The sequence below is a fragment of the Drosophila innubila genome (assembly GCF_004354385.1).
Source record: "Drosophila innubila isolate TH190305 chromosome 3R unlocalized genomic scaffold, UK_Dinn_1.0 2_E_3R, whole genome shotgun sequence".
NCBI classification, from domain to species: Eukaryota; Metazoa; Arthropoda; class Insecta; order Diptera; family Drosophilidae; genus Drosophila; species Drosophila innubila.
The window spans coordinates 25257968-25285888 of NW_022995380.1; the positions used below are offsets into that span (position 1 = coordinate 25257968).

Genomic DNA, 27921 nt, shown 5'->3' on the forward strand with positions numbered 1-27921 from the left:
ATTATGTATGTTCTTTGAGTATTTGTGTTTGTGTTCTCGTCTTCGTTTAAGTTTTTGTGTACTTTTTGTAATATTTTTCAGCATTGTTTTCTTCATTATTTATTATGCGAAGTGATATATGCATGATACGTAAATGCCTATGCCTGTATGTAATTATTTTTATGTACTTTTTGTTCTACTTTTGTCACTGTAATTAGTTGTTACTAAATATGTGCCAGTTGTTTCGAGTGGATTCGATTGAAATGATAATATCTTTAGTCAAAGATGAGAATATGACTATGTAAGTATGTATGATATAGTTAATTTTTTAGATCAAGTTCATAACAATCGAAAAAAACCAAGTTTGATTTTTTTTTAATTTTGTAAAATTATTTAATAATTTAGCCAGTATTTTGTAGCATTTTCGAAATATGTTAATTTGATAAAACACTACTAAAGTTAAAGATATTACGAAATGGAAATACAGCTCTGAATTTTTATGTTAAAGATTAAAATTTGTCTATTGCACGACTTGTATAATATTCAACTAAGTAATATATCTCTGTTAAAATACACACTCTAAAAGTTGTAGTAAATGTTTGTAGTATAAGTTTGAGTACATACAACCCAATTTAAAAGATGGTTTAACTATTTTCGTGATATGTAACAACAAAAATTGTCTAATTGTAAATATTTAGCTATTGTTTAAAAATAATGCTTAAACATGTGCGTAACAAACGGAATAAAACATTTATTGCTAAAAATAAAGTTTTCTTTTTTAATACTTTAATAAGCTTCTCCATATATATAGTATAAGTATGTGTGGTTGTATGTTTATTATATGTTCGTTGTTGTATTCAACATTCATCATTCACGTTGTACAAATGATATTCATAATGTACCTGATTTATTAAGTCCCATGTGTTTAGTATATGTATTTAATATATACACATGTGTATGTTGTTCTTACCAATGGGCAATATTGTTATTATTGTTGTTGTTCTTTTGCCTTCTGCTCATAAATTTTAATATAACATTTTAATCGCTTTAATCGCAGTTGGTACAATGTCTGGGTCGGTAGTAAGTAGACTCGATTCGACATATCTCAATTATGTATGTGTGTATAAACATTAACTACTAATAAGTACATAAGTAATAATATTTGTGGGCATATAATAAACATTCAAATTTGTGTGTAATTAGCGTTTGCTTTGCTTTCGTGTATCCCATGATATTTAACATTTGCTGATAGTTATAGTTACATATATGTATTTCAATAACCATTTAGTATTTATTCTCATTTTGTTTATTTGTCATCCTTTTTTTTTCCTTTATTAATTTATACTTCACGCATATTGTCTTTTATTTAAGCACACGAACTTATGGAAATTCGTATGTGCTTTTTAGTAGATTTTATAAGTATTAAAGATTCATATCTCATATCTTTACCGTTCCACATGTAACAATTTAATTTGTAATTATTATTCGAAATTGATAAGTTAACATGCAATATACGCTTGCGAATATATTTACTTATTTAGCAACATTTAAGTATTTTAATATATTATTATTATCTTTTCGGTTTTTTTTTTGTTTTTTCTTTAAATGTTTTGTCTCAATAATAACTATAAATATTTCTGGCTTCAAATAGAAAATGTTTCAAAACGTTTTTCGAGTATCCCTAATATCCTCTCGTTATCATATGCTGCAAAACCAGTCAAGTCATCATCGAAGTTCCACATTATAATGGGATTTACTTGCATTATTATTGTTGTTGCATTGGTGGTTATAATTATACATTGTTTAGTGTAGAGCGTTTTCTTCTTTATAGTAGTTATCATATTTGATTTTCCTTTTTATATAGCAAATGATATTTAACTGCGTACATATATTTAATATTGATTAACAGGAAATAGTTTATATAAATATTGTAGCATATTTAACTTATCTGCATTGTGTTAGTGAAAATGATAGTAACTTAATGAAGATGCTGATGCAAATGCAGATGCAGTTCAGTGTATGAATAAATGTGTGTACGTATGTGTATGTATGTGTGTGTGTGTGTATGTATGTGTGCATGCTTTTGTTCATTCTCATGAAACCAGGAAACTTCGGAGGCAGAATAAAGACAGATTTTCCATAGTTAGAATGTAGTATGATTTATGCTATGTAGGTTTTCTTTTCTTTGCTTTTTATATGCGTGTATGTGTATGTTTGTATGTGTTTGTGTTTGTGTTTGTGTTAGTTTTGAATTTATTTTAAATCCAATTCATCATCCTCCTCAGGCTTGCTGCTCCATCGCTTGCCAGTCGAGCTAATGCTGCCAATGCTGCCCGAATCGCTGTAGTCGCTGAAAGCCGCATTCTGAATACCCTCATATATCTTATAAGGGCTGGAGCCTGCAGCAACGCCACTGGAACTCATGCTCATGCTTTTGGCGGCACCAAAGCGATCACTCTTGTAATTGGAGGGTGGACCGCCAAAGATCATGTCCGCATCCGAGATTGAGCCGCCGGCCCGGGTATATTTAGCATGGCCTGGAGTCGTCGTCGATGTCGTTGCCTTGGTATCACCGAATATAATGTCCAGATCGGACTTTTTCGAGGCTGTAAATACAAACTCAAATGAATAATAGCAACAATAATCATCAATGGCAATTTTCAGATGCACAACAATTTTGCTTGGGTGCAGTTGAGAGCCAATTTGAGAGCGCACTAATTGGTCCAATTATTAAGACATTGATTAAGGTGATGGTAGATGACATACGATTAATGAGTGTTATCAAAAATATGCGACAATCAACACTTATGAGTGACCAAATGAATATGAATGCGAATACTTGAATAAAATCTGTCTCAAATAAGTTAAGAAATCTTTTCACATTTTCAAATTATATATCTCTATGGAGTCAGTCTAAATAATTAAATTGTTTTACATTTTGATAACGCTGCATTTCGCTTGCTTAACTCATTAATACACTCAACCACAGAGAGTAAAAATTAAAAAAAAAAAACAAGGTTGCAAACACATCTATCGAATTTTGAACTACTTGAAGCTTCTGTATTTTAGTGTCTAATGTTGTGCGTGCCAAAAAAAAAAAAGGAAGCCAAAATTGAACTGAGCTTGCGGTGCGCTTTAGCGAGTTATTACTGTACGGCAGCGTTCGTTTGTTTGTTGGTGTGTTTGTTTTCAGTTGTGTGTTCGTGCAGACAAGCGAATAGCAGCACTGGGAAGTGACGAACTTACAAACAGTTTTGCGGCGCACATGTCGTATACGTAATATTTGGCTTACACTTTTTGAGTTGGCTATCAAAGAAGAGAATCAATGAAGACAAACAAAAAAAAAACAACAACAACAACAACAGATGGCACCTAATTTATGCTTTGGCTAACATTTGACACGCTGCCTAATTGGCTAAGAGAGTTGTTACATTATTATTATTATAATTATTATTTTTTTTTTCTTTTTTACTTTTACTTTTACTTGGTCGCTGCTAAAATTACTCGTAAGTATAGTACGAATATATATGTATGTATGTCTGTATGAATATTGATTATTATGTTATAATGAGTGTTTTGTTAAAAATTAATTAGCTGCGTTGATATTGATATGAAATGCTATGATATGGAGATATGTGTATATGGAGAGATGGAGATGAGGGAGACCGCTTAAGTCTTGCGCAGCGTTAGACTGACTAGAAGCACGCCCACCGCTAGATAATTACCATTGCTCTCGGAACGGGAGTAAGAGGGACGCGTGTACGAGGGCAGATCACTGGGATTGTTGAAGCCGACATGCGAGGCCAACGAATTCGAATCATAGCCCGAGGTGTCACCCGGCAGTGCTGCTGTGGTCACAGCAGCTGGTGCACTATAAACACTCGCCGATCGCATGCCAATCGCCGAGCGCCAATCGTTGTTGGATGTCGAGCTGGTGATGCCACCAATGCCACCGCCAGTGGCACCCACCGTTGTTATGGCCGTTATGCCACTTGCCTCACCCGCGCCCGTGTCTGTGGCCGCTGTGTTTGTGGTATTGGTGTCCATGCGTGTGATCGTCTCCATGGAACTGTTGCTCTCGTAGTTGCCATAGCTTGTCTTGTCCTTGCTCAAGGAGCTGCTGTAGCTGCTGCGATACGTGGAGCTGTTTGTATTGGCATTCACATTGACATTGACATTGGGCGGCGGTGGTGGTGGCCCAGCTGGTGGTGGCGGTGATTTGATGTTGTTGCCATTGCGATTGATGCGCGACGAGATCGATGACGATGATATCGAGGACGAGGATGAGGTGGTATTTGAGACAGCACCAATGCTAGCGACGCTCACTGATTTGTGCGGTTCCTTGTCAAAGGGATTCACTCGCTCCTGTGGCTCAAAGTTGGTCACTGGCTTGTAGTCGTTAGTTGTGTTTATTGTTGTTGTTGTTAGGTTATCCGTATTTATATTGACGCTATCCGAAACGCTGGCAGCGGGCTCCTCCAACGGTCGGCTTGGCTGTGTCGAGATCACATCCGTGCCGCTGGACTTGCCGCCCGAGGCGAACGAGAATTGCTTGCCCAGAAATGAGCCGCTGAAGCTGCTGACTCCGCTGCCACTGGTGGTGGCGGTTCCAGGTCCAGCACTGCTCGGTACGCTGCCCAAGCCGCTGCTGTTGCTTGTCTCGCTTGCCGTTCTGCCGCGTTTCTTATTAGCGATTTCCTACATGTCACCAAAGATCCCCGCAAATGTCTTCCTCAGATTCTTCATGGTGTCCTCCGCATCCTCGACGACCGAGCTCTGCGTTTGCGGCGGACGCTGTCCGACCTTTGACACCGACGACGAGATGCTCGATGCCTGCGATGTTTGCGAATCACGCCGCACACCACTACCAGCACCCACTGTGCTGGGCACCGATGACGATGGCTCCTCCGGCAGCTCCGAAATGCTGCTCCGGCTGCTCAGGCGCCCAATCGAGCCCACCGCCGGCGAGGTGCGCTCGGGTATCGGCGGTGGTCCGCCCATCGGTGCTGGCCTGGGTCCCGAGGGCAGCGGTGGCGTCGGCGCCATGTCATCCGTGGGACTCTCGGCGCGAGAGGAGACCGATGAACGGGATGGCAGCTTGCCCGGACCTGTCTGCGCCATGTTGGGGCGACAAACATTCTGTGCCACATCAACAAAACATTGCTATTAAGTCAAGATTATCCTTATCATCTTCAAAACTTAACTCACCTGCATGCGTCCTGTGACCAGATCGGCTATCTGCCGGCGATCCTCCTCCTGGCTGTCGCCGATCAGGGCAAAGGTGCTGTCACAAGCACTTATGATGAACTCACGCCCATCTTTGGCCACCACCACCGAAACGCCGCAGACCTCCAAGCCCCCAAACAGTTCCGATATCTGCAAATAATACAGCGTATTTAAATTCATATAAATACTTTGGAGTTGTAAAAAAAACATCCTTTTCTCTTTATAATTTTCACCGTTTCAAATGTGTCTTTTATCTAGGGAAAAACACCGTAAACGGTATCGGAACCGTTAACAGAAACTAACTGTTTCATTTTTAGTACCGGAACCGAAACTGTAACTGAAATTAATTCTCTCAAGAGGCGAAAACCTCAAAGAGTTGACAAACTTCCCACTGTCATAACTTGATAAAAACTGACCCGATTTTTAATCGGAATGCCATTTTGATCATAATTTAGTCCCGTCATTCATACTGCATTTAAATTTTTTTGCATTTAGAAAAATTTTTAATTTTTCAACAATCATAGCCATGGTTCCACGTTAATGGTAAGGGTCCCCCCTTTGAAATTTCGAAACTTCAAAATTTTAAATCTCAAGTTTTTACTTTTAATCAACTCCTTATATCATAATTAGTATAGAACGACACTTTAAACTTGATTCTGAGGTCTTTCATTTTTTTGTAAAAAATCATGTCAAAATTAAGAAAATTTTTGACTTGTAAAGTTGCTAGGTCAGAGGCTTGAGCAACTTCGAGCTGTGATAACTTTGACAAAAATGTAGTGATTTTCAAGCGGAATGTCATGTTGATCATGGTTTGGCCTCTTAATTCATTCTGTATTTCAATTTTATCAAATTAAAAAAAATTTTATTTTTCGACTTTCGAAGCCAAGGATGGTAAGGGTCCCCCCTTTGAAATTTTGAAAGTTCAAAATCTTAATTTTATACTTTTAATCAACTCCTTATATCGAATTTAGTATAGAACGACAATTTAAACTTGATTCATTTTCTTGTAAAAAATAATGTCAAAATGAAGAAATATTTTGTCTTGTAAAGTTGCTAGGTTAGAGACTTGAACAACTTCGAGCAGTCATAACTTTGGCAAAACTTTACCGATTTTCATGCGGAATGTCATTTTGAACATGGTTTGGGATTTAAATTTACTCTGCATTCAAATTTTATTAAATTCGTTCAAAAAATTGTATTTCTCTAAATCTAGATATTTACTTCGATGTCATAATTATATAAAACAGCACCTTATCATTTTAAAATGTTTCATAATTGATTTGGTGTACCGTTACGTACCGGTACTGACACCGAAACCGGAAGAAGAAAATATAGAATAGAACCTTTTAACGAAATAGTTGTTTTGAAACGGTTTAATTCCCTGCTTTTATCACAAACAATGTTACAAAGCCACAATACCCTACTTTTCAAATTAAATGATTAAATAGTGTTTGCGATAGATTCAAACTAAAGTTTTTGGTTTATTTTGTTTTAAGTGCATTTATGCGATTACTAAAAGAGCAAATATCTGTGTATATAACTCGATTGAGTCATGGCATCCAAATCAAATTCAAATTCAAATCAAAATGAAAATCGAAATCAGAATCTGTTTTCGATTTCATGCGCAGTTCGCAGTTCTAGTTCTGTGTGGGTAGATGTTTGTTGTGTTTGTCGTTGATGTTGTTGTTGTTGTTGCAAGCTAATGGTTTTAATTACAAACACAGTTTGCTTAAATTAGAGACAGCGTCGCAGTTGTCTAGAGCTGTGGGCATGACGTCTCTGGGAGTATCTGGCCACCCACCTAAAAGCTTGCAACTGTGCGGCATTTCTTGGTAGCTTATCTTATGTGCAAATAATTGCGGTAATTGCAGTTTATTTATGCACATACGCGGAAATTCTGAGTCAACATTGAGCCCAACTATTTTAGAGCTGAGTTCCATTCCATTTATGGCCTATGATCAAATTGCAATACTGATGGCATTCTCATGTTTCAGACTAATTATTTAAATAAATACTCATTGTACCGTTGTTGCCTTCATAATACTTCCAGTTCAATTTGGTTTACTCTTATGCGATTCTGCGGTGAATAATCATGAGCTTGAATTAAGTAAAACGACGGCTTATAGGTAACTCAATGTGGTGGTCCACCACCACCGCCTCTGTGCCTGGAGGTGAAACCCACCAAACCCAATTGTGTGCCCAAAATGTGCCGCAAATAATTCAAGTCGATTTTGCAGTTATTTTGATTGGCAACGTTTGATAAATGTTCTTCGCTTTGGGCTGACTTTCAGTAACATGGCTATAAATGCGGCTAAAACATTTAGTTCTCTCTCTCTCTCAACGGATATCTCAACTTTCTTGCAAGGCCAACTAACTTGTATAATAGTTGAGAAACACAAAAGTTTGTGACAATAATAAGTTGGAGCATTAATAAAGCATTTTATAAAAATTAATACTATTTACATTTATTTATAGTATGAATAATACTTATATATGTAATTAAAAGTCTGTATGATGACAGACTGAGAGACCCTTATTAAAACACAGGCCATATTTTCAGAAGGAAGTTAGTAGTTGCATTTTTCACAGCAAAAAAAAATATTTTTAAAGGTTTCAAATCACAATAGGTTTTCATCGATGGAAGTCAGATAAATTCAAAAATTAATTTCAGATAGTCACGTTAATGCTTAACTACATTTTTAGATACTTAAAAATAATTTAAAATTTCTTTTGACACGGACCTATATAATTTGAAATAATTGTATATTCAAAAATTTGTTTTATTTTAATCGACTATACTCGTAGAATTATATATAAATTCGTATTACAATTTTGAATAGTGTTTATTAATATTTGAATATTTCTTCAGTCAAAATTCTATCAAATTATGCGAACATAAATTAATATGCTATATAAAGGAGTTAGTTAGAATTTTTTTCTAAATGAGAATGATCAGCATAGTCTGTCTATTAAATGATGTGTGAATAAAGTATAAATAATATCAACTATAAGGATATTTAAACTTCGGTGCACTGACAGTCGATATTCTTACATGTTATTTAATTTGCTTAATCGTTTGCGTTTTGAGTTTTTGGACTTGGGCAACTTACCTCATCGACCCAGGTTTTGTACTTCTCGGTTAAAGTGATTTGCTCGAGCATGGCTGAGCCCTGATTGGTCTTCCAATTGCCGGTGATGGATTTGCGCCTGTAAGAAAGCAGCAAGCATGAAAGTATTACAAATTAGTAAGAGAAAAAAAAAATTAAAGAAAGACTAAAACAAAGAGTTTTATCAGCAGGAAAATTGCATTGTGGTGCTTTGAACCCAGCGTTGAATTGGTGAACCCAAACAATGAACTGAGCACTTGGTAGGAAAATTGCCAATTGCAATTGTCTGAAGGTTGCTTTTGTTTGCTGACAGTTGCAGTTGGTTCCAAGGTCAATTGCCAGGCAGAACAGATATAGTTATAAGCACTCAACCTTATAGTCATCCACATTGATATTGATATCGATGCTTTCAGCTTTTTTTTCTGCGAATTTGCCGACTGTCTGCGGCTTGTGGTCGGGATCTGTGGTCACTTACATAAATGCCTTGTAGTTGTTGCCAATCTTTTGAATGTGCACGCTGAACTTGGCATCAATATAGGGCTCAATGGTGCAATAACAATGCGTATCGTTACCAGCCCCGCTAACAAGTCCGGCGGCATCTTGCAAAGCGCTCTGATTCTCCAACCGGGCGGTTGCCACTCCTCCATGGCAATGTCCAGCCTTCAACACGCTGGGGAACTTGGTGAATTGGAACTGCAATGATAATGAATAAACGAAATTCAAAGTTAACACTGATTGCCAATATATTATACACGAGTATCTGCTTTTACCATTTTGCATTTATTTGCTGTGGAAAATGAATGCATTTTTGAATGAATTAATTCGTTGGAAAAATGCCAGAATTGCTATTGCACGACTTCCGATACTTGTTCAAATTATTTATTGGATAGAGTTTGGATGGACTGTTATGGAGGGGGCTGTGTTTTTGAATGTTCGCCAAACTATTTGGCGTCCAATAGCAATTTCCACGAATTTGTTTGATTTTAATTGAGAAAAACATTTTAATTTGCACAAAAGAGCACAAAATAAAATAACCATGCGTTATTAAATATATTCAAAATTTTTATTAAGAAAACTATTAATTTTTGGGCGAAATTGCTTTGAAATTATTTAAAAAGGAATTTTACAAATAAATTATACAGAAAATGGAAATTACTCATATTAATTGTGATATATATAAACTATAAAATAATTTATCACATATTTAGATGAAAATACGAATTACTCATATTTATTGCAATATTACTATATTTAAACTATGATAAAATAATTTATTAGATTCATTAAAAAAACCTACAAAAAATAAATTAAAATAGATGTATAGAAAATTATTTGGTGAATTTCAATTATTTATATTTATTAATGCGTTTTTAGTTTACAATTAGATACAATTTCATATACTTAATTAACAGCATCGTTAGCTGATTCATGGCCAGCAGCAGCAAAAGCGATTAGTCGATGGTCTGCATTATTTATTTGGGCGTGAATTTCGTTTTAGGACAATCCCCCCAAAAAATGTATTTTATAAACAGCACATAAATCATTTTCAAATATGTGGACATCTTTAAAATTTATTGAGAGAATCAACAAGCCGTAACAAATGATGACGCAGACAGAAAAATTGTCGCAATTGGCGCGAGGCGCAAGAAAACGCTCAATGAATATCAATGACAATGACGACTGACGGAGAGGGTAGGGGATGGGGAGAGGGAGATGTGAATGTGGATGGGGCAGGGGGATTGTGCTGTTCAAATCATGGTCACACCCCCGCATTGCAGGCATTCCTGGAAGCTGCAACGTAGTATACGAGAATACTCGTAGTGTTTCTCGAGTGGCTGATTGTCTGGAGGTCTTCTGGTTATATCAGCGCACTTAAAATATGCAGTGTGACGCATCCGTTGAGCGATATATGCCTGGCATCTCATCTACCTAGCAAGTTCCGACATATGCAGATTATTCTGCTGGCAACTTGTAGTTGTTGTAGGCGTAGCATGAAGCATTTTCACATTTCCATGCCCTGCTGCACGTGTGCACGCCACATGGCCAGTCCACTTGGACTGGTCATGGAAGTGGAGGTGGCTATCGCTATGGATATGGACATGGGATATCGCTATGGCTGTGAATGTTGAAAGTTGACGTGGAAGTAAGTCATAGCTACTCGTATGACCGGACTAGCATACTCGTAGCATGTATGTACAACTAAATTATTGCTTGATTTGTGGCCTAACAGATGCGCCGTTTGTTATCCATACCCATATCCCCACACTCCACACTCCACAGCCAACCCATTTCCCTGCTCTTGCATCTGCTGCTGCCGCTGTTGTGGCGCCAAATATGTTTGTTGTGCCGAGAGCATAAACTCTTGACTCGCACTCGCAATTAATAAAGCTGCCAAGGTAAAATAATGCGCAGAAATATGCAATTGAGCGAACCGCTAACCGCTTACTCTCACATCTTTACTCCTCACGTCTCTCGCTCTCATTTGCAATGAATTTATGACGCTTTTGATCGCCCGGCAACGGCGAAGCAGCAGCAGAGGCAGCAGCATCGTCGTCAGCTGCCACTTGTGAGCTCAATTGTGCGGGTGCTCAAACGACTCAAGCAGCCGCTAGCGAAAAAAGCTCAATCTCAGTGAGCAACATGCTTGCGCTCAAGCATCTTAACGATCGTTAAATCGCTCTCCGCTCTCTGCTCTCTGCTTGCGCTCTCGCACAAAACGAATTGAGTGGCTGGCTCGGACTATGAAACACTTGAAACGGTTGAGTTTACGATTCAGTGCAGAATCGAAGGCGCAGCGAAGTAGAACGTACGAAGACAACGAACGACGGCATCGGCATCGTGCTGAAAATTACTGTGTGAAAAATTATTAAATGAAAATGCAGCGAGCCGAGTCTCTAGTGTGCCAGTGAACAAATTAGGTTGAGAGCGCAGTGCTTAAGAAGTGCTAAGTCAAACAGTTGTAGTGCAAAAACAAAAAAAAAACTAAATATATAAATAACAAAAAATAAAACAAACAAACTGCAGTCAGCTGACAAGTCAGGTATGCCATTAATTTCTATTTAATTAGCATTTTGCATGCAGTTGACTTCACAAAATATGGAATTATTTCATTTTTGAAATATGCAACGCGTGCTCAACGTGCGCGTTTTGATTGCGGTTTTAAACGCGCGCGACTGTGAAAATTGTGGCAGACGTCGCTGTCGCCGTCGCTGCGGCGCGTCGGCCGCAGTTGCAGCATCGTTGACACAGCGACACAGTTTTCCACACGCACACTAAGGCGAACAAACACACACACACACACAATCACGCACACAGCTGCATTTCTTTCTATTTATTTGAGCTCGAACATATTTGCGTTTATTTTTATATTTAATTTGTTTTTATTTCATTTTTCCCTCCTTTTCCGTTTTTTCTTTGCTTTCGTGCTACGCGTTTCATTTATTTCTTTTTTTACATATTTTCTGGATTTTGATTTGTGTTAATAGTTTTTAATGTCGCCAATTTGTAAACAAACTGCAGTCATAAAAAAAAAACATACTCTTTAATTGTGCAATGCCACCACATAAATTCCATTTAAAACTCGACACACACATCTTCTCATACATTTAAAAGTATGTTTTTATGTAAAATATTTTCCATACGCTAAAAAATGTCAAGGGAAGCTGCTGCGTATGGCGGTTTCAAAAATATTACGCATACGTCATGGATCTCGCTTGTTTTTAGCATTGGCCATTTAACGACTACAGTCCTAAAATAAAATGAGACACATAAAAAGCTTAAATTCTAGTAATTCAGTGTCGTTTTTAGCTAATTTATATTTATGTAAGTTTGACCGCAAAATACTGGCAGATAAACATGTGATCGTAAATGGCAATATTTTTGTTGGTTTCCTGCATTATTTGACTTGACTTTTGCTTTTGTTGAACAGTCGGCCAGTCTTCTGCCTTAGTCAGCACTTTTGTACTTGGCTATACCTGCACATAATACTTATTTCATACTTAGTATTTATTCTTGGAAATATACATGTGCAGCTATTTTGGTTTTTATATTATAACAAAATAAATATACACATCTGTTGACTTATATTTAATCTTTTGGGAGGCGCCATTGAAACGAAAGTGATCTTCATCAATGACACACTCACCAGCTGTTATTTGTTATTGTTTAATAGCCCCAAAAACTCAGTATGTGTGCTATTTTTGCATATTTAATTTAATGAGTATACTTTAGTAACGAGTATTTCCTGATTTTTGGCACGTACTCGTATTCAATCCTAAGGAATAGGCATAGTAATTGAATGTCGAGAAAACGTTAGTAATTGGATTCATTGCGGCATAAAAAACTTGTATGTGCTTTGACTTGGCTTACTCAGTGTCCTTTTAAATAGTCGAAAAAGATTTATCCAACTTTACAAACTTGAATCGCTTTTAAGCGTTTTACTTTAAAACTTTTAAACCAATTTCGACCTTTGTTTCAACTTACTTTGAAGTAGAAATTCAACTTTAAGTGAAAATAAATTAACCTGAATTTCTCTTATTTATAGTTCAGCTTTTCTTTATGGTTGCAATCATTTTCCAAGACGCTTGCATTGTTTTATTTTCCCAAAATCAAACGGCTAATTCTAGCCTGCGGTCTAATACAAATGTTTAATTGATATTAATTGAATTAAATAATCCTAGCCTGAGGTCTAAGACAAATGTTTTGTTTTTGATACCTCACATGCTATCTGAAAGTAATTTTGTATAGACAAAGTTTAACATCATTATTAGATGTATTAATTAAATGCTGTGACTATTATTCAATTATGCAATTTTTAGGAACATATTTACATATGTAAACCAATAAAACTTTTTAATATCAAGGCTATACGTTAAGTGGTTTTCCATGCACTTAACAAAAAATATATCTAAATAATATTTCAAAAATACTTATGCACTGGCCAAATATACATACAATATTGTGGGCTTAGATATATATTTACATACATTTTGTGGAAACATATTTAATTGAAAAATATTTAATATTTTTCAATTCACTTAAAGTAGAAATAAGATGATTAATGATTCGAATGGAGGGTATCAACATACTTATCAAATTTCAACACTAATAACATTCTTTCGCACATCATAATTTAGTGCACATTTTTGGGAATTACGAATGGTGGGAATGCCCTTAGTTTTCTTTAAGATGGGAAAAAATTATTTCAAAATATTTAATGGTCTTCTAGGTATTGAAAAATAAGAATTGATATTTTCGCAATGATGGCCTGCTATTTTTTTTATTCATGAGATTCGGATTCTAAGCTGACCCTAAACCTTAAACCAAAATGCTTATCAGTATTTTTATACTCTTTAATTTTTTTCGCACATCAATATTGACTGCCCATTTTTGGCAATTGCACTCAAGCTTCAAAAGTTCAGACATTCGCCTTGTAAAGATTAAGATTGTTTATAATTTTACACTTGTTTGACTTTTGGCACAAGTCTCTCTCTCTCTCTCTCATTGGCGACACACCCACAGCCCGATTTTGGGATTATCTGTGTGGGTGTTGCTGTTATTGTTGGCCAACAACAAACGAGCGACCAACAGAAATCCATTAATAATTTTCTTATTCGACTTTGCAATTAAATATTATTGTACAATTAAAGAGAAATGCAAAAGACAGCGCCACAAAGACAGCCTGGCCATTTATAAAAATTGTTCGTGTAAATTTCACAGCCTGGCAAATTTATTGACGATTATTTCTTTTAACTGTCTGCTGCTCGTTTGTTCCTTGGGGATGCTGATGGTGTTGGAGTTGACGATGAGGATGGGGATGGTGATGGTGATAAGGGGGAGAATGCCTTGATATGGTTGACTTTCTGTGTGTGTGGGCCAAAGACATACAAATTGACGTCGTCTGCGTTTGTCAATTTTGTTGATTGTCTGTCAGATTTTTAAATTTATTAAACAAGATCTGTCACAGGGCATTCTTGTGAATGAGCATGGAATTTTTGTTATTAAGATTATAAATCACAGCACGAGTATAAAGGCATTTCAATAAATCAAATTGTAATTTGATTAAATACTTCAAATTTGGCTAATTGCACAATTGAAATTCTTCAAAGCCCTTATTGCTAATATTTTGATTCAAATTATATGCTACACATATGCTTCAAATTAGATGCTAATTATATTGCATCTGATTATAATGATTTAATGATTTTGTCCATTCATATTAATATACATAGCAAGTACAATATAATTTTGAAATTTTTTACAGGGAACAAAGCCAAAAATATAACACTTCCAAAACAACTATCTAAATTCAAGGTTCTATTTTGGTTTTGTCCATTCGTTGACTAATTTATATAAAGTTGAATCTTAGGATTTAATATCTTGAATTTTCAAAAAGTGCAAGTGATAACCCTTGAGAATAAATTTAAATACAGAATGAATTAAGGGGTCAAACCATAATTAAAATGACATTCCGCTTGAAAATCGGTTCATTTTTGACAGAGTTATGAATGTTTGAAGTTGACCAAATCTTTGAATTAGAATTTTTGAGAAATTTGCCATGAATTTTTACAAAAAAAATGAAACATCTTAGAATCAAATTTAATTTGTTATTATTACGATATAATTTATTACTTATTACGATACAAAGAGTCGATAAAATGTGAAAAATTTAGATAAAATAAAAATTTTAATTCTCAAAATTGCAATTAGATTGAATACAGAGGGAAACTATTTCAGATAAGTGATAAGTATTAACAGTATTAATAGTTATTAACAGTACAGCTCACAAATATACATTAAAATATATATCCAAAGTCGCCTGAATAAATTGAGACATTTTGTGAATTCTGAAATTGATACGTGCTGACTGTTTGACTGTTTGACTGCATGACACTGTCCGCCCTTTGTTGTCGGTGTTTTGCTTTTATTTTGAGTAAATACATACATATAACATATTGACAAGCAATATCCACAACATATGGATATAAATGTATATATATGTACATATGTATACATATATGCACATACTAATATGAGCAAAATGCCAATGGCATTGAGTTCCTTCATTAAAAATTTATATTTTTATGACCTGCAAATGCAATGTGAGCAACAAACACATGCCCCCACCAAAACCAAGTGCCCAAGTGCCCAAGTGCCTCCTGCTGCCCTCTTTGCCCTCTTTGTCCTCTTTGCTGGCCAAGTTTTCTTTGCTCTTGGCGCACATTTGCATTTTTAATTGAATTCCTCGCTACGCATCCTGGCAAGTCGAGTTGCGGGCGAGTTTTGTTTATTTTCCACAACTCGTCGCCTTACAATCATCTGTGTCATAATCAACGGCACAAACTTTTGAAGATTTTTGAAATAACAAATCGACCCGTTGAACAATCCACGTTGAATGTTGACCGTTACGTCGAACGTGACGAATGCCGACATTTTAAAAACTGTGGCAATTTTTGCATTATTCTGTTTATTTACCTACCCGAAAGCGATGCAGACGACCGCATTGAGTGGCCAAATATGAGAAATGCGTAAGATTTATTTTCGGCATAATGATGCAGGCAACAGATTGCCAGACATTTACTTACTCGCCAGACTGTACAGTGGGGTGCATCGATTTTTTCACAATAAATTGTAACACAAATTCGTAATCTGCGGTCAATTCTAAAATGTTTTCAATAAGACAACTTAATTTAGAAAGTCAATTTCTAGTTCACGATTTTTAAGTTTAACAATTTTTTGTTTTTAGTTTATAATTATGCTTTAAGGGCAATTGGTGGTCTAGTTCTATGAGTAACTTGGCCCTAACAAGAGTTTTATTAACAATTTTGTCAGGATCGGAATAAAAACACTAAAGATATGCTAATAACAACATGATAGCAATTACGAAAAAAAATACATTTCTTAACTCAAAAGGCGGGAACTAGGAATTGATTTTAGAACTATGGTTTCTTGGGGAAAAATCTTCAGAATTGTCAGTAGATTCCGAATTTGGGTTACCGTTTGTAAATTTTTTTACCCAAACAAATCGATGCACCCTACTTGTATACTGTTCAGTCTGTCAAGAAACAACTGAAACTGCAGAAGTTAATGATGCATAAAGCAAAGCTACCAAAATGTTAAACATAATTGTAGCGAATTCTCGTTTTTTTTTCTTTTATTCGATCAAAACATGACTGGGTTTTTGGTAAACGATTTTCAAATCAATACCAGTCGAATAGCAGGGAGTGCTTTGTACTGGCGCCGCCTTGTCAAGATCATGTCACGCTACAATGGAGCCGTCAAACGCAGTTGCAGCTGTTGTTGCTGCGGTTGCTACGGTTGCAGCAACTGTTGCTGCCTCAGCGGAATGGGAATTCAATTAGCGAACTGAGATTGACGTTAACACATCTTATCAGTTGGGCATTTCAACTACCAGGTATTAACTAACAGGTGTCTATCTGTCTATGTTTTCCACTGTTTGCGTGTCAAATGATGGCAATCGATTGAAGTTAAACGCAAGCTGAAAAACGTTGCATTTTTTTTTTTTTTGCAATCACACGATTCGAAGATACATTTGCATGTCAAAGTTCAGCTGAGAAACTGCCTGGCTATGAGCATTAATCAAAATATTTTGTATGGCCATCCACGGTCACAATTGTGCACTCGAGATCCATTGATCATGCTGATTATGGCGTTGCCGATCGTGACTTTGATATTTTCCTATAATTTTCTCTCATTGTGCCAGGCTGCACACAGAAAAGCCGACACAACCACAAAGGTCGCCATTGGGCAAAGAAAGTTTTCCGTTCGTTATGAAAATTGCCAAAAAAAAAAGATATTTGCATGGGTACATACGAATATATTGGACATTGTTCACAGTTTTTGCACTTTTTATTATCAGCGACAAGTATTGAAATACCGAAACGCAATAGAAAAGTGAAAAGTAAACATTTGACTGTGGAAATGCACAGTGAAAACACAAATTTTATTTACTTATAATTAAAAGATACAGTACGCTGATAAGATTTCATTTTAATGCGAATAATGCTCACAGTCATGTGTATAAATATTATAACAAACAAAGCGGAATGTGAAGAATATATCGCGAAAAAGACTTCGACGTAGTCTGACTTAGTCAGAGTCACAAAGAAAAGAAATATTAATAATATTTTGTAAGTTGTTGATTAAATATCTTTAGTGATTTAGTGATTTCATAGAGGTTAATCAATTTGTAAAGAAACTACATTTTTAATTCGTTTCGTTTGAGGTTTGAATTTTACTAAAAAGGCCTTTTATTTAAAAAAAAAAATAGAAGGAAGAAAAATTGAAAATTTGTAGAGATCTGTAACTTTTTAATTTTTGTTAAATTGAAACTAAACTAAATTGTTATTTAAATTATAATGTAATTTTATAAACAGCACAAAATGTGTTACATATTCGATGACACAGTTATAGTACCCATGACTAGATAAATACCAAATGGATGTATGCGCATTTATTTATATGTGCCTGCTCACACAAACAACAAATTGTTTAGAAAGTCAATCAGAAATAAAACTCAAACCGAAAGAATTGTCGCAAAGCGTAAAAGCGAAAAGTAAATGACCGCCGAATTAAAGCGTCGAGCAGTCAAATAAAGCGATCCACAAAGCAAAACAAATACAATTGTTGTTTATTTTTATTTATAAATATTTTTCCCAATTACTGTTCGATTTTATGTGTATTTTTTAGAGGCGCGAAAAGCTGAGTGTTTGCTTTAAGACCACATTGTCGCATTAAATGATATATGTTCGAGTTGCATGCAACGGCGGCATAAATCAGACACTGGAAGTGCGGGGCAAGTGGAGCAATATGTCAATATTTTGGATGCCAGCCATTATGCAGACATTAGCAGCGTTTTATGGCTCAATTAAGTGCTCATAAAACAATGCTCCCCAGCTCTATTTCAGTCCGGATTTATGCGATGCTACCGACAAGACAACCTAACAGCCAAGCAGCCAACCAACAAAGTAACCAAGTAATCAAAAGCGCATTAATTATGCGGCTTTTAGCTGTAAGCCACTTGGCGCAGCACCCAAAAAACCAAACCAAACCGAAAGCCCAATCGCAGCGCTTGAAGTCGGTTGGCGGCTTAACCTTTGACCTGCCGCTCCCACACTGCAGTCCTTTTTTTTAGCTGTTTACCTTTTAGACTTTTGGCTTTTGGCTCTTAGCCCTTTCAATTCCAATTTACCTTAAAAAGCTCAGTCTGCGCAAGTGTTAACAATATTAAAATATATTAACATAATTGAAATTTATAACACTTTAAGCACTTGTTTCCATTTTGCTCCATTTTATGCCACAGATAATTTTATTTAACTGTTTGCATAAAAGCTTAGTACTGTCTAACCAATTTGCAAAGCAAATAATATAAAATAAATACTTAAATTTGCACTCTAACAATTAAACTGTAACCGCATATTATTTTAGATTTAATTAAGATAAAATCAAGCAAATTATCAGAAGAGCTATAAAGTGTTCTCAAGTATAGCTTGAATCATTTTTCAATATTTTTGTGAACTTTTTTGTTATAATTTTACTACAAATTATATATAATAATATATAAATATCGGTAAACATAATATTCAGTGCTAAAAGAAAATAAATCTCTATTTCTCACATTTCTATTGAATTTAAAATTAAAGAATAGTGAATAAACACAATATTGCTTACAAATTCATCCAGAGCACTCTCACATATTAATCATTGCATTTATTTTATCGTCACTTTAGTTTTGAGTCATAATTCGTGAATAGAGTTCTGAATAATAATTTGGTGACAACTGAGTCAATTATCATGTATCTGCATTTGCAAGATACGAGTATCAGTATCTTATCTAGATTAACAGATTGCACTCGTTTATCTACAGCTCCATGACACCAATTTGTGAAATATTTAGATAAATGCAAGTGTTCTCAAAGCATTCTTATTTTTGGGACATATTTGTGGTACTTTGCCCATTGTTCGATGCTGATATCTTTAAACGGCCTGAGGGCAAAGTGGAAATCAATGCTAATTAAAGTCGTGTCGATATTTGACTTTACACACATGCACACATATTTATGTATATACATGCGTTTATTTATTTATATATTTCGAAATTGTTGTTGGCGTCCCGCATAGTCAAGTGGCAGCCAGAAATTGTAGCCTGTAGACTGACTGACGAGCGTTCCAGTGTCAAATGTCAACTTCGATGACGACACAAACAACAAAAAAAAAGAAACAAGTGTGGCAATTAGACGATGCTCAAAGTGTGTAAGTGTGTGTGTGTGTGTGTGTGTGTGTGTGTTTGTGTATGTGTATAAGTGTTTATGCCGTGTGCTATGATATACATATAACATTTAATTGACACATGTAAAGCTTGTCAACAAAACACCGCTGCCGTTGGCATCGATTGCCTTTCCCCACCTCCCACCTCCCACCTCCACCTCCATTCTCAACCCAATCCCCTCCAGCTTCAGCTTCAGTTTCAGCGCTGGCGTTGGCGTTGACACGCTGCCACCGCCTGTTGTTGCCGCTGCACATTCTAGTCTTCCACTTTTTGTTTGGGGCCAACTTTAAAATATGCCTGCGTGATATATGGGAACGCTAATTGTGGCTGCCGATGTCGATATCGTTGTTGTTGTTGTTGTCGATCTCGATGCCATTGCTGAGGTGGAAAACTTAAACGAAATCGTGCGAATTTACGTCGAGTGTAAAAAGTTTTTCTTGTTTTCTATTGGCTTTGAAGTTGATTTAGTTGCTAAACGTTGTTGACGTTTCGAATGTCTGTCTGCCTGTCTGTCTGTCTGTCTGTCTGTCTGTCTGTCTGTCTGTTAGTATGTGTGCCAGTTTTGTGTGAGCTTATTTGTTGTCTTGTTGACTGTTTGTTAAACAAATCCATGCCGTTAATTGCCATCCAAAGTGTCAAAGTCAAAGCGACAACACAAAACAAAGGGGAGGAAAAACGAAAAGGCAACTTTCTTTAAGAAAAATTCTCAGAACATTACGACATGACAATGCTGCTGCTTCTTCTTCTTCAGCCACCATTCTCCACCCTCACCTTTGTCCTCCGCCAGCTGCTGTCTAATCTGGACTCTTCAGTTAGGCCATTAGTTGAGGCGTCTGCTTGTCTAGCTGCCACTTAATAAATAGTTTGATGCATTATTCCTGCTTGCATTCAATCAATAAGACAATCAACTCTTCACTCTCCTCCCCCCGCCTTCCAACAACTTTTTCTCAGTCGCAGTTGCATTTCCCCTCAACCCCTGCAACGTCTTTACCTACTCGGTTTTGTTTTTCTAGTGGCTTTTCCGCAAAATGCTTTTAATTCAATTTTATTTCAATTTAATTGCCACATTGCCGGGTTGCCTTTGCTATTGCATATGTTGTCTATATGGGACTGCCTATCTCTGTCGATCAGTTCGACACGATGACTGGGACCTGGGACGCGAATTGGAAACGGGAATGGGTAAGGGAACGGGAACGGGAATGGGAATGAGAATGGGAATACGACAGTGCAACTGGCTGTACTGATTATTTCGCCCCGCTGCCGATATTATACAATATTTTTGCGTTGATATATGCATGGACAGCGGTTTTGTAATGGATTTCGACTTCAGCGTCTCAAGTTTTTCTATGAATTTCCCATAAACAATGCTAAATGGAATGACTGGCATGCATTTGACTGGCAATTGAACTACTTTTCGTATAGTTGCTTCCACACGATTTATGCGTGCAATCCAAATTGATTGTAAAGAACCACTGAATTCAATTCAATTGGAATGGCCAATAAAATATGTGTAAATTATATCAAATCGAGCAGAGACTCGATTAGTTTCTACTCGAACATATAAGAATTTAATAGAATATCAATAAGAAGAAGTGGTTGCTTAAGTAAATGTAACCCAAAGTAAACATTGCAACGACTGATAATATATAGCGACAGCAGTGTTAATTATTGAGGCATAGGGCGTATACGTAATATGCGAGTATACGCATGACAGTGCCTTGATGGATTGATTGCCGTTATTGGCGCAGCACGTTTAACTGATAAGCTGATATGACATAATCGAAGTAGACTTCATAATACTCTGAGTGACCTTCAGCAACGGCTTTGGGTTACCGCCACCAGTAAATCATCATCACAATAAAATGCAATCACACTTTACTTAATTTCAGAGCCAGAGTACACGATTTGCTGGTGTTGGTGTTGAAAAGGCGACACACAGAGATTGGATTTGCGCAGCTTTACGGCGCCATGGAGTTCACAAGACATTTGAGTTTATTGGCGTTGGCCCTGTTCGCAGTGTTGGCGCTTTATGGACGCTCTGCGGATGCCTGTATGTGCATGCCATCGCATCCACAGACGCATTACTGCACGGCTGATTATGGTAAGCAAAGGATGCGACTATCCTTGGAGAATTTAATACAAAATAACATCATTTACTTGACAGTTGTGCAGCTCAGAGTTCTCCGCAAGTCAAATACCATTGAGCCGGGCAAAACCACCTACAAAGTGCACATAAAACGCACCTACAAGGTAAGCTTCTCTCGACAGTTTGCTCTCACTATTATGCTCGGTACTCAAAGGACACAGGGGTGCTATAGCTTTGTGGCAATGTATGTAACAGGCAGATGAGAGGAATTTCTTTTTCTATTTATATTCTTTATTAGCAAAATAATTTCACTTTTCGCCTGTATAAAATTCCATAAGTTGGAATGTTTAATTCATCTACATTCAATAAAAATTTGTAGTATTTTATTTTTTTTATGAAATACGATTTCAAACTGACACAACTTTGTCAAAACTTAACCGATTTTCTTGCGGAATGTCAATTTTATCATTATTTTGCTTTTAATTGATATTGCATAAAAATTTGATAATTCACTTTTTTTCCCTTCACTGCCCATTTATTCCATAATTTTCACTAAACACTTTTTCAAAAATGTTAAGCTGCCATAACTTTAACAAATCTTTACCGATTTTCTTGTGGAATGTCAATTTTATCATTATTTTGCTTCAAATATAATACTCCATTAAAATTGAAAAATGCACTTTTTTTTATCACATTCCATTGATTTTTTGCATTCTTTCCACTTAGCGCGTTTTAAAAAATTTTAAAGTGTCATAGTTTTGACAAATCTTTACCGATTTCCGTGCGGAATGTTGGTTATCATTATTTTTCCTCTAATTCCATTCTGAATTAAAATTATAAAATTTATTTTTTTTTCATAACTGTCCTCTTTTCTCTTTGAAAACTATTAAAAACTTCAAGCTGCTATAACTTTGTCAAAACTTAACCGAATTTCCTGCAGAAGGTAAATTTTATCATTGTTTGAACTATAATTTCATCCTGACGACTTCAAAATTTCAACCACTTTTCGAATCTAGTTTAAGTAAATAAACTGCTACCTAAAGATTTTAATCAAGAAATGTCTGTATGTGAAGAAACGGGTACCGAGTATTCAGCAGTCGAGCACACTCGAGTGTTTCACTCTGATTTATTTTTCTAAGACCAAGTCATCAATTTCCCTTAGGCTACTCCGGAAGCACGCAAAATGTTGCGTGACGGTCGCCTGTCGACTCCTATTTTGGATTCAATGTGCGGCATTAAGCTGGACCTTGGAAAGGTTTACATAATAGCTGGACGATTGCCGCATCTAACTGCGTGTGGCTACTACAAGCAGTACACCAAGATGACAATTGCCGAGCGTCACGGCTTTAGTGGTGCCTACAAAATGGCATGTAATTGCACCGTAAGTTCAATTCCCGTTTCCACTTTAGCTGTCAGTTAATTTTCTGTTGTTTCTGTCACAGGTGACGCCCTGCTTTGGTATGAATTGTCTACAGCAACGTGAGTACGCCGATGGCTGCAAGTGGTCACCGTTCGGCAAATGCGAGACAGAGTTCTCCTCCTGTGTGCCCCACAACCTTCGCACTCGCAACGGCGACATTCAACGATGTCGCTGGCGACGCACACAGCTGTACAAACATTGTTTGAGGAATCCATAGATCCTGCAGGAGTTGAAGAGACGCCCAAGTAAAGCAGGAGACTCGGGCTTTTGTTATGCTACGGTTTTTTTTGTAATTTTTTACTTGAGTTTTGTGTAGAGCTTTAATTCGTACGTTATGCTTAATGTGTTATTTATTAATGGATGGCTTTTAGATGTGACCACGATTCAATGTAGCTACTTAATTAGTGATTAGCCCTTAATGTTTAGTACACTTACCAAATCACGCGGATTCGGAAAGAATGTTTGCTCGATCAGCGGAAAACCGTCGCGTCCCAAGCGACGCTGCAGTTGCAGCAAATGCGAGAAGACCCATGGTTTATCCTAAGACAAGAATAGATTGCACAATTAGTTCTAATACAAACTCACTTGCTGACTCTCAACTCACCTGGAACTGGTAAATGGAATGCAATGAATTGATGCTGGGTACTCCGCCATATTTAAGGCCCAGTATGGTCGATCGATAATCGCTGGAACCGTCACGTGGCGGTTGACGTATCAACACGAAATCCGGCCGGAAGGAACGGGCTACCTGTTTTTTGGTGTGATATTCCAAAAATTATATTAGAAACATATAAAAAGCAGAATACAATTTTTTAATTTTAGTTGACTCCTAACCAATTACGAGTATGTATGTGGATACGAAGTGACAACATAAATAAATAAACGTGAATCAACAATTTATCGTCTTTCAATTCAATGGAAACACATCCTACAATACAATAGATTTATTACAATTTGTCATTTCATAAAATTAAATATGACACCTTAAAATCAGTGAGTTATTCACCACATTTATTGCACACAGGTTCATAAATAAAATCGTATTTTACTGGCGAATAAATATAGTTTTTGACAAATCATTGCATACTTTTAGGGCGTCAAATATTAACTGAATAATTTTCGTCTGTTATTTCAACCCAAATAAAATGTATTTGAAACTTATATAAAGCACAAACTACATCTGTACATAAAATATCTGTTACCTGGATATTTTATAAATTGAAAAGAATTCCGGAACTAATTTACATGGTCTTAATTTACACTTAAGGCACAAATTCAAAAGGTATTTGCTAAGTTAACCAAACATTCGGTAGTGATCAGAAAATAAATTTAAATATTCGGGAGAGTTCCAGAAATATTAACTTACCAAAAATGCATGACTTTTATTTAAAGAAATGGTTTTGAAATGTAAACTGTGTATCTACATACATACAAATTTTAATGCATTGTCAAGATAAAATATCGATGCATACTTTTAGGCTGAGTTTAGAATCAACTGTTAAATACATAACAATTAATAAAGTTGCTAAGATATAATTTTATACAGGTGTGTTCCTGACCGTTCGAAGTGTCGGTGTTCCTCAAATGTCAGAGATTTAGTTTTCTTGAACATATTTTCGAAGTCATAAAAATCAGCTTTCTTCCAATTTTAACAACATTTTTAGGTTGAGAAATATTTTATAATATTACAAAATTAAAGAAAAAACGATTTCATGCATTTTTATTCAAATTAAAAATTAATTTAGTTAAATTCAAAAATTATTTCATTTTGTGCAATCCCTCAACAATTTTTTTGACTTTTGAAAGCAATGCTTGCTTGTTTTCAGGAACCCCAACAATTGCTTTTGGGTTGCTTTGGCGCTGTTAGAGATTTGGAGAGCATCTGATATTCTTTTTATCATGTTTTAATACTAATCAATCAAATCTATCAGGTATTTCATCTTATAAAAAAATTCACTCTAAGCTAATTTGCCTTCTCTTTCACATTGAGTGTTATGAGCTACAAGAGCTCTGATTGCTTGTGTGAAAGCAAAATAAACTGAAGTTGTGTGGGATTAAGTAAACACCTCAAAGGCTGAAGATAAATGCTATGAAAATGAGTAGGTAATGAAAATTGTTTGAGCGTCCTTGGGACTGCAAATAAATTGAATACCAAGGCATCGTCAAGGCGACGCCAACAAAGCACTAATGGCACTCCAATGCGAGTTAAAATGAAATGTGCGAGCAATAAAAACACAAATACTCGTACACAGACAATAACTAAAAGGATCTGACAAGGGACCAGAGCACCGAACAGAGGCAAATGTCTGTGCACATTGCACTAATTAAGAACAAACACGACGCACGGGTCGGAAGCAAGGGGATCAACTCACCCGGGTGCCACTGCGATAGGCGGCCATTGTGACGACCGGACCGGTATCTGCGCTGGAGACCACGTTGATGTCCTGCGGATGCACATTAGATCAAATGGAGTGTTCACAATTGTTTGTTTGTTTTTTATTTTTTGTTATTCAGTGTTTTTGGTATTCAATCCAGCTTACTCGAAATTCCGCCTGCTCCACGCGTATATCGAAATCGCCGTGCAAACGCCGGCCACGGAAGTACTTGGACCAGTCCGTATTCTGATCATCCAACACCAACAGCGTAAAGTATCTGTCCTTCACAAAGGTGGGCGCACGTTGGGTTGCACTTTGAACTGCAGCTCCTGTGATTGTTAAAAGTTATATCCGATTAGCACATACATTCAATTGAAGACCTAATTTCAATTGCAGCTGTTATTAACCATTTCGTAGTGCACAAATTCCACAATTTAACCAAGTTTAATGCTCTAAATTTTTATTTTAATTAAATTATTTTAAGATTTTGCTGGAAACGTCACAACAATCACATTCAGTAAAAATTGGTTAAGTTTTTTTTTAATTGAGCTGAAAATTTAATAAAATCTATTGACAAATCGTTTGTAACATATATAAATTTTACACAATTGGATTATACTTTATCTTAACTGCAAATTAAATAAAAGTTATTGACATGTAATTAATAATCATTTTAAATCTTAAATAATGTAAAGCTAATGTAATACATAAAGTTTATGTTAGTTTATTGAGAATTAAGAAAACTAGAGCAGAAACTTGATGAAATCGAGAACATGGCAAATGAATTCATTGAGCTTGGTTAAAATTGTGATCGAAAATGCCACAAGATTTTAATGAGTATTATCCAGGGAATCAAACCGAAACAAATGTTAGTTCTGGTCCGACCCGAAACAGCTATTTTGGTAAAAGGTTCGGTACAACAATTAAATAAAATAAAAAAAAATGGTTTTAAACAAAAATATATTAACAGATTTGTACATATGTACTTACTATATGTACGTTTTTTATTGAAACAAACTTAACTTAAATTTTAGGTTATTTTTTAATAGAAAACAAAACAGAAAACAACAAATACCTTTTGAAAAACGTTTCGGTTTTCGGTTTTTAAAAATTAATTTATTTCGGTTACAGTTGCCTTTCCGGTACTCAAAATGAAATGGTTAATTTCGCTTAACGGTTGCGGTATTATTCGCTGGTATTATCTAGCTATAGCATACCCAATATGGAGGCGCCCTGATCTCGAGCTGCGCCCGTCAAACTCTGCACGCGCTGCAAGAGACTCTCACGCGACTTGGCCGGACTGGTGGGTGCACTGACGCCACGTGGCGGCGCTGGTGCCGCTGCAGTCGGTGGCTTGCCGGCGCCAAAGCTTAGCGATAGCTCCGGAGCGGCACCAGCGGGCTGCGGCGGCACTTGGCCAGGTGCCGGAGGTGGCGGCATGTTCGGTGGACCGCCGGCAGCATTCGGCTTGGTTGGCTGGTCCTGAATAGGACGTGCTGCTGGCGGCAAGCTATTGGGATCAACATCATCGACCTCGGAAGACAAGTCTCCCGAGCTGAATCTGTTTATGTTGAGTGTTGAGTGTTCCGTGAATGTGATGGTGAATAAGTGGTATTTGTGTTCAGTGTGTCGTTTTTTAAGTCGTTTTTAAATTCAAACCATACGACAATTAGACAAGTGAAATGTGCAGCGTATTCGAGTGAGAGAACCAGATAAAAATAGAAAGAGAAAGAGAGAGAAGACGAAAAAGAGCACACATTTTTTTGTGGGGGGAGAGAAAATAGACAAACATATGAAATTTCAAATTAGTTTCGTCCAACTGACGCCCCCTTCTCTGCTTAAGAAGGGGGCCCGACTCCTTTTAAAGGTCTTTACCTTCTCTTCAGGAAATTAACATTGGAAGTGAAGCTTGATTTAAACGATGAGAAATTCAGGGTGCTGCTTTTAGGTTCCTGTGCGGCACGCCAAAAGACAGAGAAACAAATTGAAAGTTGTTAAGCCAACTAATTAGTTAAGTGCTTCAAATTTTGGGCATTCCGTCAACGAATTGTTAATTGTTATTTAAGTGCATAGACATTGAGTGTATTTGTATACGTAATACGTTTATTCGCTTATTTATATTTAAAGTAAAACGTTTAAAGCGTTACATATAAACATAAAATGCAATAAAATACAAGTACTTGAAACATTTCTCAAGTTCTAAATCTGTAATTAAGAAAGACGTCAACACGCCCAATTTACCCTGTCACCTAATTGGCCAGCTGACATTAAATTGCTGACTGGCATACATGACGTATACTTGACCATTTGGCCACTTCGAATGAAAATTCACACAGTGAAAGATGGTAAAAATCGCAAAAGAATTCAAGAGCAACAACACGGTTATTGCTGCTTATAAAAAAGGAACCCAATTTCAAATTTCATATGTCATCTTGATGAGA

The 27921-nt window shown here is 36.3% G+C and overlaps 4 protein-coding genes across 5 annotated transcripts; 1 reads left to right on the plus strand and 3 right to left on the minus strand.

The window, feature by feature from the left end:
* Window positions 1–1587: 1587 nt before the first annotated feature.
* On the minus strand, window positions 1588–4044 carry LOC117789485 (synapsin-like). The gene is made up of 2 exons (XM_034628515.1): window positions 3705–4044; window positions 1588–2585 (listed from the first exon to the last, which is right to left on the minus strand). Exons 1-2 carry the CDS (start codon window positions 4042–4044, stop codon window positions 2233–2235), a joined length of 693 nt encoding a protein of 230 aa, XP_034484406.1. The 3' UTR covers window positions 1588–2232.
* A 347-nt stretch (window positions 4045–4391) lies between these two features.
* On the minus strand, window positions 4392–19853 carry LOC117789486 (synapsin-like). The gene is made up of 5 exons (XM_034628516.1): window positions 19737–19853; window positions 8788–9005; window positions 8316–8412; window positions 5188–5355; window positions 4392–5118 (listed from the first exon to the last, which is right to left on the minus strand). The coding sequence occupies exons 1-5, from the start codon at window positions 19851–19853 to the stop codon at window positions 4678–4680; spliced, it is 1041 nt and encodes a 346-aa protein (XP_034484407.1). The 3' UTR covers window positions 4392–4677.
* On the plus strand, window positions 11068–23902 carry LOC117789928 (tissue inhibitor of metalloproteinase). 2 transcript variants are annotated; one of them, XM_034629136.1, is made up of 5 exons: window positions 11068–11352; window positions 21489–21700; window positions 21764–21849; window positions 22848–23066; window positions 23128–23902. In XM_034629136.1, the coding sequence occupies exons 2-5, from the start codon at window positions 21568–21570 to the stop codon at window positions 23320–23322; spliced, it is 633 nt and encodes a 210-aa protein (XP_034485027.1). In that variant the 5' UTR covers window positions 11068–11352; window positions 21489–21567; the 3' UTR covers window positions 23323–23902. The 2 variants fall into 2 exon arrangements, with proteins under 2 accessions (XP_034485027.1, XP_034485026.1); XM_034629135.1 differs by having other exon boundaries at window positions 21495–21700.
* LOC117789487 (synapsin-like) lies at window positions 23514–27787 on the minus strand. The gene is made up of 6 exons (XM_034628517.1): window positions 27780–27787; window positions 26698–27041; window positions 25646–25809; window positions 25478–25549; window positions 23710–23853; window positions 23514–23645 (listed from the first exon to the last, which is right to left on the minus strand). Exons 1-6 carry the CDS (start codon window positions 27785–27787, stop codon window positions 23514–23516), a joined length of 864 nt encoding a protein of 287 aa, XP_034484408.1.
* Between the last annotated feature and the right edge of the window lie 134 nt (window positions 27788–27921).